Source organism: Mustela putorius, unplaced genomic scaffold (genome assembly GCF_011764305.1).
Source record: "Mustela putorius furo isolate JIRA1106 unplaced genomic scaffold, ASM1176430v1.1 tig00003909_pilon_pilon_pilon, whole genome shotgun sequence".
NCBI lineage: Eukaryota > Metazoa > Chordata > Mammalia > Carnivora > Mustelidae > Mustela > Mustela putorius.
In genome coordinates this window covers 4908199-4922133 of record NW_025422057.1, presented here as the reverse complement: position 1 = coordinate 4922133, position 13935 = coordinate 4908199, and the positions used below count along the sequence as shown (strand labels likewise).

Sequence of the window (13935 nt, the reverse complement as noted above, 5' to 3'; positions counted from 1 at the left end):
ACCCTTTCATGTTAGAAACTCAACAAACTGGGTGTGGAAGTAATGTACCTTAACATGACAAAGGCCACATAGGACAACCCCACACCTAAGATACTCAGGAGTGAAGAACTGAAAGCTTTTCCTGTTAGATCTGGAACACAAGGGGGCCCACTCTCTTGTTCCTATTCAGCATAGTACGGGAAGTCCCAGCCAAAGCTATTAGGCAAGAAAAAGCAATAAAATCCATTGAGATCACAAAGGAAGAAGTGAAATTATCTGTTTATAGAAGGCATAATCGTTTATATAGAAAACTCTAAAGCCTCCATCAAAAATGCTATTAGAACTAACAGATTAAGAAAACTTGCAGGATACAAAATGAGCATAGGAAAACCAGTTGCATTTCTATGTACTAACAACTATCTGGAAAGGAAATTAAGAAAATAATCCCATTTCCAGTAGTGTCAAAATGAACAAAATACTAAAAGTAAACTTAAAACAAGGAGGTGAAAGACCTAAACAGTGAAAAGTACAAAAATTCAATGACAGAAATGAAGGAAGAAATAAATAAATCTAAAGACATCTCATCTTTGTAGATTGTAAGACTTGAGAGTGTTAAAATGTCCATATTACCCCAAGCAGTCTGTAGACTCAATGCTATCTCCACCAAAATTCCAATGGCGTTTTTCACAGACATTAAAAAATAAGATTCCTAAAGTCATATGGAAGCACAAAAGACCCTAAGTCACCAAAGCAGTCCTGACAAAGAACAAAAGTGGAGGCATCATACCTCCTGACTTCAGAATATGTGACGAAGCAGGAGTCAGAATACTCTAGTATTCTAGGCAGACACAGAGACCAACAGGACAGGAAAGAGAGCCCAGACCTAAACCTGCACGTATGCAGTCCCCTGACCTTAGACAAAAGACCTGAGAATACACAGTGGGGAAAGGGTCACCACTTTGGTAAATGGTGTTGGGAAAACTGGGTGTCCACATACAAAGGGAAGAAGCTGGACCGTTGGCTAACATCATACCCCAAAACCAACTCATCGTGGGCTAAAAACTTAAACACAGACTCCAAACCTTAAAACTCTAAAAGAAACCATAGGAGAAAAGCTTCTTGATACTGGTCTTGGTGATGATTTCTCGGAAATGACAGCAAAAGCAAAAATAGAGAAGCAGGACTACGTCAAACTCAAAAGCTCCTGCACAGTAAAGGCAGCGATCAGCAAAATGAAAGACACTCTGTGGAATGAGAGAGAACAGTTGCAAACCATAGATCTGCTAAAGGGTTAGTTTCCAAAATGTATTGGGAAAACTTACAACTTAATAGCAAAAAAAAACCCCACCAATTTAAAAACGGACCAAGGACTTGAACTGACATTTCTCCAAGGGAAAAATGCAAATGACCAGTAGGTATGAAAAGGTACACAACATCACTGACCATCAAGGAAATGCAAATCAAAACCCCAATGAGATGTCCCCTCACACCTGTTAGGATGGCTATTATGAAAAAAGCCGAAGATAACAAGTGTCAGCCAGGATTTACAGAAGTTTGAACACTTGCACAGGGTTGGTGGGAGTGTGGCAAACAGCATGGAGGTTTCTCAAAAGTTAAAAATAGAACTACCATATGGTCCAGCCGTCTCCCTTCTAGGGGTACATCCAAATGGATTGAAATCAGGATCTTGATGAGGTATTTGCACACTCGTGTTCATGGCAGCATTATTCACAATAGCCGAGAAATGGAAATAACCTAAGTGCCCAGCGACGGCTGAATGGATAAAGAAAATGTGGCATGTGCATCTTCAATGGAATTTTATTCAGCTTTATTTTTTTAGTAAAAACGAAATCTTGCCAAATGCAAAAACATTCCACTTACATGAGTTTCTGAAGAGTTATCCTCTCAGAAGCCGTGAGTAGAATGATGGTGGCCAGAGGCAGGGCTGAGGGGAGCCGGACGCAACGGGGAGGTTTTGGTCAAAGGTACAAACTGTCAGTTATGCAAGATGAAAACGTTCTAGAGATCTGCTATACAACATAACACCCAGAGTTAACAATACTGAGTCCTGCATTTAAAAATTTGTTAAGAGGGTAGATCTCATCTTAAGTGTTCTTCTGAGGGTAAACAATAAAAAGAAAAAAGAATATAATAAAACAGTTTTCAAAGATTTTTTAAATTTACTCATTTGAGAGGGAAAGAGTGAGCGAGAGCATGAGCGGGGTGGGGGTGTCAGAGAGGGAGAAAGATACTCCCCGCCGAGCAGGGAGCCTGATGCGGAGCTCGATCCCAGGACCCCAGGATCATAACCTGAGCTAAAGGCAGACGCTTAACCAACTGACCCACGGAGGAGCCCCAGTAAAATTTTATTAATGAAAATAACATGGGATTCACTATTAAAATGTTAGTCACTATGCCATGTAATTCAGTTAGGTAAGGAATAAAGAACTGGTAATTGGGCGTCCTATCACCATCTTGAATGGGTCCTCAATGGACCCGCCTCTCTCCTAGATGAAAACTCTAGGAGTTTTCTAGTTTGGATCATATGGTGGTTCTATTTCCAGTTGCTGGGAGATGAAACTCTTCCCAGCACCTGTTCTCCACTGTCAGCTGGCTTCGTGCCAAGGCATCCAGGTGCCTTTCTTCAGCCTCACGGAGGGTCCTGTGGAGGGTCCTGTCACTTCCATGGTATTTCCCATATGAAATGTTCGTTTTGTTTACTTTGGCCCATGAAGCCAGAAACGGCTGACGGCTGCAGAGGCCACCCCTCCCTGCTCTCCCCAGTGACTCTCTTCTCTCCAAGGAGGCAGGTGTCTGTGCACCTCTCCCTCTAGTTTCCCCATAGCGCCCGGGTTAAATTTGTTCCCCCAAGACTGGAGCAGCTCAGTTGCATCCCACATTGCTCCGTTCTTGAATCGACTCCCGCTATCTGTGCCGTGGCTAGAGACCTTAGCCAGAAAGATCCCCTGACATATCTCTGTTCCTTGGGAAGAATGCAGCAGGATGATAAACATGGAACATGATGGTTTTTTCCCTGAAGGTGGGGACCTGGACTCCATCGCTCTCCCGAGGTCCCTCCGAGCAGACGGGGTCAGGGTTTGGGGACCTCGCCTGTAGTCCAGCTTTGCAGTCAGCAAGTTCATGGCCCCTTGTTTTCAGCCTGAGCCAGGTTTCCTCACGGGGGGTTGCTGGCTCATCCTTCTTGAGTCTCCGGATGTCAGCAAACATGTGTAAAGGCAGGCCCTCTCACTTCTGTAGGAAAAGTTAGAATTTCCAAATATCCTTTGTCCACCTGTCTATATGAAGGATGGAGTCTTGATCAAATGGGTGTTACACGAAAAATAAATGCAAAAGGCCTTGGGGAAAAAGCTATACGATATCCTATGGATAATGCTAATAACATAGAAATTAAGAAGCCTGGTTTAAAGGGAGGCAGCAGCTGGGTTCTCAGGGATCAGATTCCAGCACAAACGCTCTCAGGAGCTGCTGATGAGCCCGTCGGAATGGCTCCATCTGCTTGGAACCTGCAGCCGGCATGCTGTTCGGGCCTCAGGCACTTGAGCACCCCTTAAGGAAACTCTTTGCTGGGTCATTGGAAGGGACTTTCCTGCAGCAGCTTCAATGCCCAGAAGCTGAGTTACAGCTCCAGGCTGTCCAAGGGCTTCCTGCATCTCCCAAACTGTGCCTTCCCAGGCCTTGTCCTGTCCTGGATCTTCCTGCCAACCGCCCCCCCTTCACCCCACCCCCCTTCCCCGGGAAGAGAGGAGGAGCCCTGGCTCCAAGTGAAGACTTGAATCCTACCACAGATTTCTTCCTGCCTTGCCTCTACCTGGCCGTGTGGCCTCCCCCATCACCCAGTCTTTCTGGGCTTCCATCTGTTTTCTAGGCTGTAAGATAGAGAGGTTGGACCGAAGTTTTCAAGAGCCTTCCAATCCTGACGCTCCATAATTCCTTAGATATGTATGATGATCTCAATAATGAAATGCCAAGGCTTCTAGAACAGGGAGGAGGGCCATCCATGATTCATTTTAATTGATCATGTTCTGACAGATGCATTTGTCATTTGCCCTGCGGAACTCAATGTAAGCAAGGGACCAGGCGCAGCCCCAGTAGAGAGCACAGAACAAGGGACGTTTAGAGAGTGGCATGGAAGGAATCGCTGTCTGCTGGCCGAGAGGGAATCCAGGGCTCTCCTAGCTGCCAGCAACCACCTGGCAGGTGCTGTAGGCTTACCTGCCTCCCCGGCCCTGCATGTGAGCCTCCGGGCCGTCTCTCAACACACTCACCCTTCCCAAGAGAGGGGCATCACCCTCTTGTGAATTGTTCAGTTTCATTTCCCAAGTACACACTGTAAGTTGTGTGTTTACCCCCAAAAGAGAATTTTAGGTATGATTTCCAATGACAGTACTTAAGGAAATGGCTTGATACCTGGTGCATCATTTAGGATAACTAGAAACATCCACCCAGAAAGGTGAAGCGTCTGCCTTCAGCTCAGGTCATGATCCCAGGGTCCTCGGATTGAGTCCCGCATCCAGCTCCCTGCTCAGCGGGGAGTCTGCTTTCCCTCTGCCCCTCCCCCTGCTCAAACAAAAATAAATTAAAAAATCTTTAAAAAAAATAGAAAAGAAAAGAAAAAGAAAGGAAAAAGATAAATAAAGTGCTTTTTTCGTGCTTGATAAATAATTTTTTCCCCAACTCCACCCATCCTGGCCCTTTAGTGCTCCCCAGGACCTTCCCTTTTGTGAGGGTCACCGAAGGGTCACTGCCTGGCAATGGAAGGCTCCAGAACTCAGCTCAAGCCATGACTGGCCTGACTGATGGATGCAGCTGCCTTTCTGACTTTTCTTTCTTCTTATAAAAATTTTGTTCCTAGTCATCTCTCGGGTCCCTGAGACTGGCCACCATTTGCAACTGGCCCCATCTCCAGGGCTGTCCTGAAGGAAGGTATAAAGGGCCCGGGGTAGTGTGAGCTGCTCTGTGACACCACTTTCAGGCTCTGAGAAAGGTTTGACCTTCTGAGGATGCCCCCTTAGGTGGAAATCGGGTCTTTAAAGCTGTTTTGGAGCAGTTGGTTCCCTTGACATTATCTGTCATTATGCTCCAAACAGGCTGAGTCAAGCAGATCTTCTGATTTGCTAGGTAAAGGATGCAGTTAGGAGCGCAAATGTCCCGTTGCATCCTGGCGGTGGCTGATTTGAATACGGTGATGAAAGATCTGCGTTCTGCCGCTTTTCAGCCAGGAACCTTGACTCTGGCCTGAGAGGCTGCCAAAAGGTCAAATGTATCATGGCCTTGGTCAGTGAAGGGTAGGAATCTGGTAACAGCAAGAAATAACCATCAACCAACATGATTGCTTTCCTTGCTTGTAAAATAATTGCATTATTTTGGGAAAATTAAAAACATAATAAAAAGTATCAGTTGCCCAAAGGATCTGCCCTGAGCAGCCCATCAGAAGAGCTAAGAACGGTTCCATGGGGTCACGTCAGGCTGCCTGGCTCTTTCCTACTGCGAACTCAGGTGTTGGAGCCTGCCCCAAGTGTCACTGCCAAGGCCCCCGCTCTAGAAGTTTATGACAGCACGTCTCAGTTCCCCAGAATGTACACAACCTATTTTCTACACAGCCTTTTTTTTCTAATGGGCTCAGGTTTGGGAACATATTGGCAGCTTGATCTAGCCAGCTCTGCCAAGAAAATAAAAATGGAAGTCAGGTATATTTATCATCTTAAAATTAGTCACCTATCGCACGATGGGGCCTTGAGCCTTTCAAAAGGTCACCAATCACAGAAGCAAAATGAGGGAGTCACCGAAGTAGTATCAGTAAAGGTTTATTGTGCACACACCACGGAGACAGTTAGCAGGCCGAGAGCCCTCAGACCAGTACGTGGGGGGAGGCTCAGAGGTATATGTTAGGAAGCAGCTTTTGTCGTGAGAAAACATGGACTGTTTATTGGTTATAATATTAGTGATCAGTTATAATTTTAGAATTCTCTTAAATGAGGGGGAATTGGTTCGTGGTTATCTCATGTCAGTCATTGGAAAATGTTTTGTTTTTGTTTGTGTTTGTGTATGTGTATGCCTATGATTTCCAGAGGCAGAAGCACGAAACACCTCAGGTCAAGTTAGCCTTGCAAAATCAGCTAAATGTAGTTTTGCTTGTAGGACTGAACTGGTTTTGTACGCTCGGAGAATGTTTGACGCTGGTCTCCATTTGTTTTTGATTTTAACAAGCCAAATGCTCCACGAGACTGTTTCTTCCCTGAGTCCTTGCAGTCATATGTGCGGTACATTGAGATGAACGTCTCGGATCTCCCCTCCGAGCAGAGCTTCATAGCAAGGACTGCAAACACGGCGTTGCCCCGTGGGACAGAGCGTGTGTTTCTCCCCTCCCAAACCTGTCACATGTTGAGTCTGAAAGGAGAAATCAAAAGTACACTCTCTCCCAGAGAAAGGAGGGGGCAGGAGGGATGTGCCTCCTTCCCGAGCTTTTCAGTTATTTATCAAAGCTGCTCTGGGAAGCAGCGCCGGAGCACCTGCTTTCCCCTCGGCCCACGCCGCCTCCACTTCCGATTTGTTTATTACACACGGTGGGCCAGCCGGCGGGGCCGGTGCCCCCCGAGCCAGCGTGCCTGTGGCAAGATCCCGATTGGCTGGGTTTGTCTGGAATAGTTTTCAACTGGGGGTTCCCTTCGTGGTTGATGCTGGGGACTGGACAAATTAGGTGCTTTCCTTAAAGCCTGCATCGATGGTCCTCAGTTTGCCTGGATAGTGGACATTTTTGCTCAGTCTACCTGTGTGTACCTGGAGATTTTCCTGGGGTAAGACTGGGTTTAATGTCCCGGATTTTTGGACCCCCGTGTTTGCTGAGATCATCTCTCACCCAGGGAGAGGCTGCTGATGGGTGAGACCTTCCCCCGCCAGAGAGAGCATGGCCCGGTGTCCAGACGGAATGGGTCGGCGCCATGTTTTGTAACTAGAAGAGAGACGCTTGGTGGGTTTTAAAGAATCTGGGAGTTGTAACTAGGGGATTGGCAAGGTGACCCGAGGTAAAGCGTTCCTACAGTGATCTGATAATTACCTTGTTCTTCCTTTGGCCCAAAGGGGGAAAAAAAAGTGAATCCTCTTTTTCTTGAAGTCTACACTGCAAGAGTCACCTTGATCCTCATTGATTTCAAACCTGAGTTCATCATTAAATTTGAGCAAGATATGCTCCAGGGGAAATCCATAATGCAAATGCAAAAAAAAAAAAAAAAGAGAGAGAGAGAAAGGAAAAACAAGAAAGTAAAGATGATTCCTGGAGAACACCCAAGCCTTGCTCACCGTGAGGACCATTTGTTCGCAGAGGTTAAATCCCCGGGGTTATCACTATAGGTAGAGCTCAGCACTGACCCCTGGCCGGGTTCCCGTACTAAAGGGCAGGAAAGTCAATAATTGAAAATTAGAAAACTGTCATTCTTATAGCCTAGTTTTCCAATCCTTGCATCTACGACCACTTGCTCCTGCCATTTCTAAATGTCACTGCCAGCTTGGAACAGTAACAGCTGTCAGCGACAGACCGAGTACTCCATGACACTCAAATTGTATTGATGAACGACTTGGTGTCACTATCATCTGTTTTCTGAAACACTGGCTCTGACATCTTTTCGGCATAATACAAGACAAGTGTCACCTGAGAGACTGAGTATAATAGCATTTTTAAGAGAATGCTTTGCCACAGTTACATGCCTATCAGAGACATTAAGCATTTGAGGAAGTGATGAGAATCCCGTTTTTATAGCCTTAGTCCAAATACCACATATTTAGTAAAAGTTGAAAATAAGATTTTCATTTTATTCAGATTCCTTATTGGAGGTTACATTTTATATATGTGTCCACTTAATGTAAATTTTAGAAATCTATTAATTTAAGTTTATTAGGAGGGTTATGAACTTTGTTAAGTGTGGCTATTTATTATAGCCAGATTTATTTTATGGCTTCCTTTACAGGAATCCTTATTAGCTGAGTAACTAAAAAAAAACTAAACTAAATTCTTTAGAGGATCCATTCTCTTTTCTGATTGTGCAGAAAGATGAGTAAGATAGATTAACTCTGGATAAGTTGTGACTGTTAATAACAAAATGGTACCACTGAGATCCCAGGTATGCTGTCTCCCAGCCCTGCTGTAGAGCCCCGCTGATTTTTGTGATAAAGTTGTCTGATTGTGAAATAGCATTTATCTTATGTAACACGTAAGTCATGACTACAGATCTTACACTGGATGGATATTTTAATAGCTTCCTTTACAACATTTCAAATACAGTCCACTTGTTTTTTCTATTTTAAGATTTTATTTGTTTATTTGAGAGAGAGAAAGAGAGAAAGTGAGCGGGGGAGGAGTCGGGGAAGAAGGACAAGCAGACTCCATGCTGAGGACAGAGCTGATGTGGGACTCAGTCCCAGGACCCTGAGATCACGACCTGAGCTGAAATCAAGAGTCAGATACTTAACTGACTGAGCCACCAAGGAGCTACTGCAGTCCACTTCATATGCTAAAAGCTGAACACATTGAAAAGTCTTCTGGATGAGAAATGGTTGCATGTTCTAATATCTCAGCTTTCAAAGTCAAACTGATCTGTGTTCAGTTTGGTCCATCAAAGCTCATTTAAAATCCTTTAAAAAGAAAAAATTCTGAATAATGCCTTTCTGTATTTAAGGTCAACACAAGATAAAGTTCATTCCAGAAATGGTCGGCCCGATATTAGAAATGACGCTGATTCCTGAGACAGAACTGCGCAAAGCCACCATCCCCATCTTCTTCGATATGATGCAGTGTGAATTCCATTCGACGCGAAGCTTCCAGATGGTAAGGGCATACATAGTAGGTGTGCGGTAAGGGACTTGGGGAGAAGTCACACAAGGCTGAAAACCTTGAAAAAGGCTTTTTAAGTGGCTCTGGAGATAAAGATGTTGAACATGAAAACCCAATTCCCTGCAGTTTAAAAGAGAAAAACCCTAGGCCTTCCCTTTTTGAAGAAGCTTATCATCCTTTGTCCTCTTCTTTAGGGAGAAATACTTCCAATTATTATTAGCTTTTACTTATTTTAACTAGATTTACTACACATTCCACCCTGGATAAAAGTCTCTTCCCCCTTGGTACGTACCCTCCAGATGTTTAACCAGATGTTACCACACTCTGTCAGACTGGCTGCTTCTTGCCAACGTGTGTTATTTTCAAGTCAAAAAAGTCTTTGCTTTTCCTCTCTCACCTGGGTCTTGGTCTTTACCTGTGCAGCAGAACTGATAAGAGCTCCTCGAAGAAAGTCCGTGTGCCGTGCTCAGAACATATGGTATCAATAGGAAAGACAAAATCTGAATATTTATGTTGGAAGATTAAATAAATCTTCCCTGGATTCCATGAAGAGAAGTATGTGTTTACATATTCGCTGTCGGGTAACACACTCACATGCACGAGAAGAGCCAAGTGGTAGTGGGTCCTCCCTACTGAAAGCAACCTTTGCTTAAATATTATAATAATTCAAGTACGTGAGTATCCATTTCACATGGATTTTTGAGAAATATTAAGGAAAAAACTCCTATATTGGAAGGAAACCAAAACTGCCCTAGAATAGCATGATTGTTGTGGGATCTCTTATTTATTTATTTATTTATTTATTTTTATTTTTTTAAAAAGATCTTATAGAGATCACAAGTAGGCAGAGAGGCAGGCAGAGAGAGAGAGAGAGAGGAGGGGAAGCAGACTCCCCGCTGAGCAGAGAGCCTGACGCGGGGCCCGATCCCAGGACCCTGAGATCATGACCCAAACCGAAGGCAGCGGCTTAACCCACTGAGCCACCTGGATCTCTTATTTAAAGAGTAGAAGTTCCTTCTCCCCTTGATGCTGTTTGGTTCTTCGATTGTGCATTGTTTATGGATTTCCACTGGTCGGTCCTCATTATTGTGGCATGAAGGTGGTAGCCAGGCAGAATAATTTTGGTATTTTCTAGAGCCAGAAACAGATCAAAGCTAAAAGAACCTCTCCTCTGTGAGAAACAGTTAGGTTTGCCCCCACCGAGGTCGGGAAACCGTGACTCCCGGGACCACCTGGTTCTCCAGCAGATGACCAGACGTCCTTGGTCTTCGATTCAGGCCGTGACGTTGGTACAGAATGGAACCAACTCCAAAGGGATGTTGTGTGAAAAGGGAATAAAGCAGACCCGTGAGAACCCCCCGCCCACCCGCCACCTCCTTCCCTCCCTCCCTTTGCTTCTTACCCCCTTTCTTTGGTTCTCTCTCTCTTTATTTGCGTAAGGGAAGAGGGCTTCCTTGCACTTATTTATCTATAAAAATTAAAGAGATTGTTTTAAAAGAACAGCTATTTCTATTCCTCTGGTTTGCAATCAGTCTTTGTACACATGTAATGTAATGTTGTAAACATTGTCCAAATTTTGGGGGTTCTCTTTGTTTGGCAATCTATCACAGACATCTTTCTTGATTACAACGTGGTAACCATGATTTTTATGATGGCATAACATTTCATAAAATGAAATGGGTAATCTTCTCGTACCCATCCCTCTTGCTGAGCATTTAGGTGGCTTGCACGTCTCACTACTGTGAGTAAATGTGCAGTGAACACGTGCATGTATATAGCTTGACTTTCTTTGGAAAGTTTTCCTCGTATGCATTCTCAGAAATGGAATTGCCAATTCAAAATATTTTTGTAAGTTTTGACATCGCCAGTTTTTTTGGGGGCGTTGTTGCCGTAAGATTTGACCCATCTCCACTGCCACTGGCCCTAAGTCATGGTCCAGCTCATTGCCAACCTACCAGAAGTAGGATTTGGAGTTTAAAACGCCTTTTCCTAGTCTGAAAATACATCTGACTTTTTGAATTTTATATGAATTAAGCCCCAAAGAAGGACCTTATGAAAAAATGCTATTAAAGAATCAGGTAGGAGCACCCAGATGGCTCAGTCTATTAAGCATCCAACTCTGGATTTCCGCTCAGGTCGTGCTGTCAGGGTTGTGAAACTGAGCCCTGCGCTGGGCTCCACACTGAGTGAGGAGTCTGTCAAGGAGTCTCTCCCTGTCCCTGTCCCTCTGCCCCTTCCCCTAACCCCCACCTGTGCTAGCACGCCCACGCTCTCTTGTGCTCTCACTCTCTCAAATAAAGAAATAAATCTCTAAAAAACAAAGAATCAGATAAAGGAGAAAACTGTGTTTATATGGTAAGTGTTATGAGCCCAGGAAACTAAGATCAAAGGCCTTTAAAACACTGCGTCATTTGTAATTCTTCAAAGCCAACTTTGGGGCCAAACTAAGGTCAAGAGCAGTTGGAACAAGGACCAGGGCATGAAGGAGAATTTGGCTTCTGAGTTGTTCCTCTTCTCCCTTCCATTCTTGTGGTTCTTATTGCTGCAGCTTTAAAACATCTCACCTGGTCGCCTGTGGCAGGGATTCATTTTCTCCAACTCGCAGGGTCTCTGGCTCCTCCCTAAAGGGCAGGAAGTGGATGAAGGAGAGTCCTGGTGTTTCTCCCTCTGTTCTCAACGCTGCCCCCAGTGGTGGGTTCAAAAACGGTCTCGTATCAGGAGACCTCATTCCAGAAAGCCGAACTGTCTGTGTGATACCAAGAAGTAGTTCTGCACATTTAACTCTATTCCACAAACAGTTTCATGTCCCTAAAACATGTCCCGCTAGGATATATGTGAATAAAAGCATCAACCTGAAGACACAGGTCCCCAGATCCTGCCACCAGGCTGAGGGTGGTCCGCTACTTGGATATTTTTGGTTAGTGGTCATCGACTATTCATTCATCTGTGTTGTCATCTACTCGTACATTCAAAGACAAAGGGTAGGACATGCCAACATTTTGTTTTGTTTTGTTTTTTAACATTTTATTTATTTGTTTTATTCATGAGCAATAGAGAGAGAGAAAGAGAGAGAGAGAGGAAGAGGCAGAGGGAGAAGCAGGCTCCCCGCTGAGCAGAGAGCCTGATGCTGGGCTCCATCCCAGGACCTGGGATCATGACCTGAGCCGAAGGCAGACATTTAACCCACTGAGCCACCCAGGCGCCCCAAGGCCAAAGGTTTTTAAAAGCAGAAAAACAAACTTGTGAGAGGAAAAAAAAATCAATAAAATCTCTCTGCTCTATTAACCCCATCTTAGGAACTGGGGAAAGACCCGTCTCCTTTTCTCCTGTGATGCCTCCATTTATTTTTTCTCTTGATCTCTCTCGGCCTCCCGGGCCCGGTGTCACACACAGTATCATCCTTCCTAGACCTGCTCCCCTGTCATCCCCATTTCTGTCAGGCTCCTCCTCATTTGGTTTGAGGGTGCAGGTTACAGTCGTCTTGTCTTTGTTTGGTCTTCTGGCCTCCGGGTGGGTTGCGGTGACTCATGCGTCCTTCCTCTGTCTCATCTCCAGCACGGCAGCAGCTTCTCTTGGGCCCTCGCCCAGGCCTGTTCCGGACCCCAGCATCTGTCTCTTGACTTCTTCTATCTTGTCGAACTCTTTCCCAGTCTCAGGTCAGCCCTCATCTCCTTGGGGCGCCTCCTCTTGCTGAGGCACGAGGTGTGCCCTCTGGCCTTGCTGGGGGTGTCGGGCTCTTGCCACGAGGGGGCGCGCGCACAGAACAGCGGGGCACAGGCAGCCCCGCCTCCATCCCAGGAGCTTCCGGTTGGGGCTGGCTGGTGGCTGTGTCACTAATCCGCCACCAATCCAATTACCTAACCTTATTAGTCACATCAACAAGGGCTTAAATTGGCTTCACTTTTAGAGCAGATGCGCAAACCTAATGAAGTGTGGGAAGACATTAGGGTTTTTTGTTTTTACAGAACATACGTGTTTTGAACCTGTTTTGTTGCTTATTTATTTATTTTTTTAAGTGTGCTGTGTCTTTCTGAGTGGGTCTGTTAATGGGCTGTCCTCGGTGAGGTGTGCATTCTGTCTGCGGGGGTAGTGTGCTCTTCCCGCTGGAGTCGACAGTGAACCCTCTGGACGCAGAAGGACCTGCGTTTTACTCAAGATAAGACTGCATCCGGCCAAAGCCTGCGTTCCAGATGCGCTTTTCTCCAGTTCCCCAGAGCTGCAGCTCCTGTGGTCTTCTGCTGCAGTGGAGGACTTGCATTAGAATGTTCTTACACATACATTTCCCCAAAAGTCTACTTCTTTCCTCTACTTCTCCAAGAAAGAGCATGACTCTTCATCCAAAGAGACGTGTCCCTGCCGTTGTCTCTGCCTCTCCCGGGTCCAGCCACTGGATGGCTTCACCTGGCTGTGGGATGGGGACGCATGGAGTTACCTTTCAGGTGCTTTGTCCTCCTGCTGGTCTGGGACATGCTTTCCAGGGCCTCGGGCAGTGCCTTTTGTCCCCTTGATACTGTTTGTGCTGGGCAGACCTTCACAGGTGCTGAAGAAGCCCTGCGAAGGCCAGCTCACAGCAGTTCCTGGCTCTTCTCGCCCTTCCTAAGAATCTTTTATGCTATGGATGCCACTTCCGTTCTCCTCCGTGGTCCCCCTCTCCTGCTCCTCCTCTGCCCATTAGCCCTGGAGGATGCATTTTCTGGTCTCTCTCCTTGCCACTTGCCCCCTTCTCAAGTCATCCCGACAGGGGGTTCCCTGTCCCCCATGCCCACCCGCCCCCTGGCTGTCCCCAGTCCTGGATTTGACTTTTTTCAAAGAAAAGCTCTGACATGGGACTTAAGGATCTGCTCTGCTAATGTGTCAAGGTCTGGAGGCACCGGCATCTTTGGGTCCCTTGCATCGTCCGTGTGCACCCGCTGGACCACATTACTGCGAGACCAACCTTCACGGGCCTGAAACTGACCTCTCCCCTGGCTCACCAACATCCCCCTTCAAGACCAGCAATGCTCCAAGTCTCAGCCTCACTGGATTTTGCTTCATAAAAAACAAAACAAAACATACTTTTAAGTTCCCTCCTGGCACCTTTTTAAAGAATACCATTTGTTATGTCTTTGGGA

At 45.7% G+C, this 13935-nt stretch overlaps 1 protein-coding gene across 2 annotated transcripts in view; it reads left to right on the top strand.

The window, feature by feature from the left end:
* Positions 1–13935, top strand: part of DOCK1 (dedicator of cytokinesis 1) — a 497269-nt gene that overhangs the window by 414849 nt on the left and 68485 nt on the right. For both annotated transcript variants that reach the window (XM_045068856.1, XM_045068857.1), the window contains exon 33: positions 8670–8818. In XM_045068856.1, the coding sequence (XP_044924791.1) occupies positions 8670–8818 (149 nt within the window). The remainder of the gene's footprint in view (positions 1–8669; positions 8819–13935) is intronic.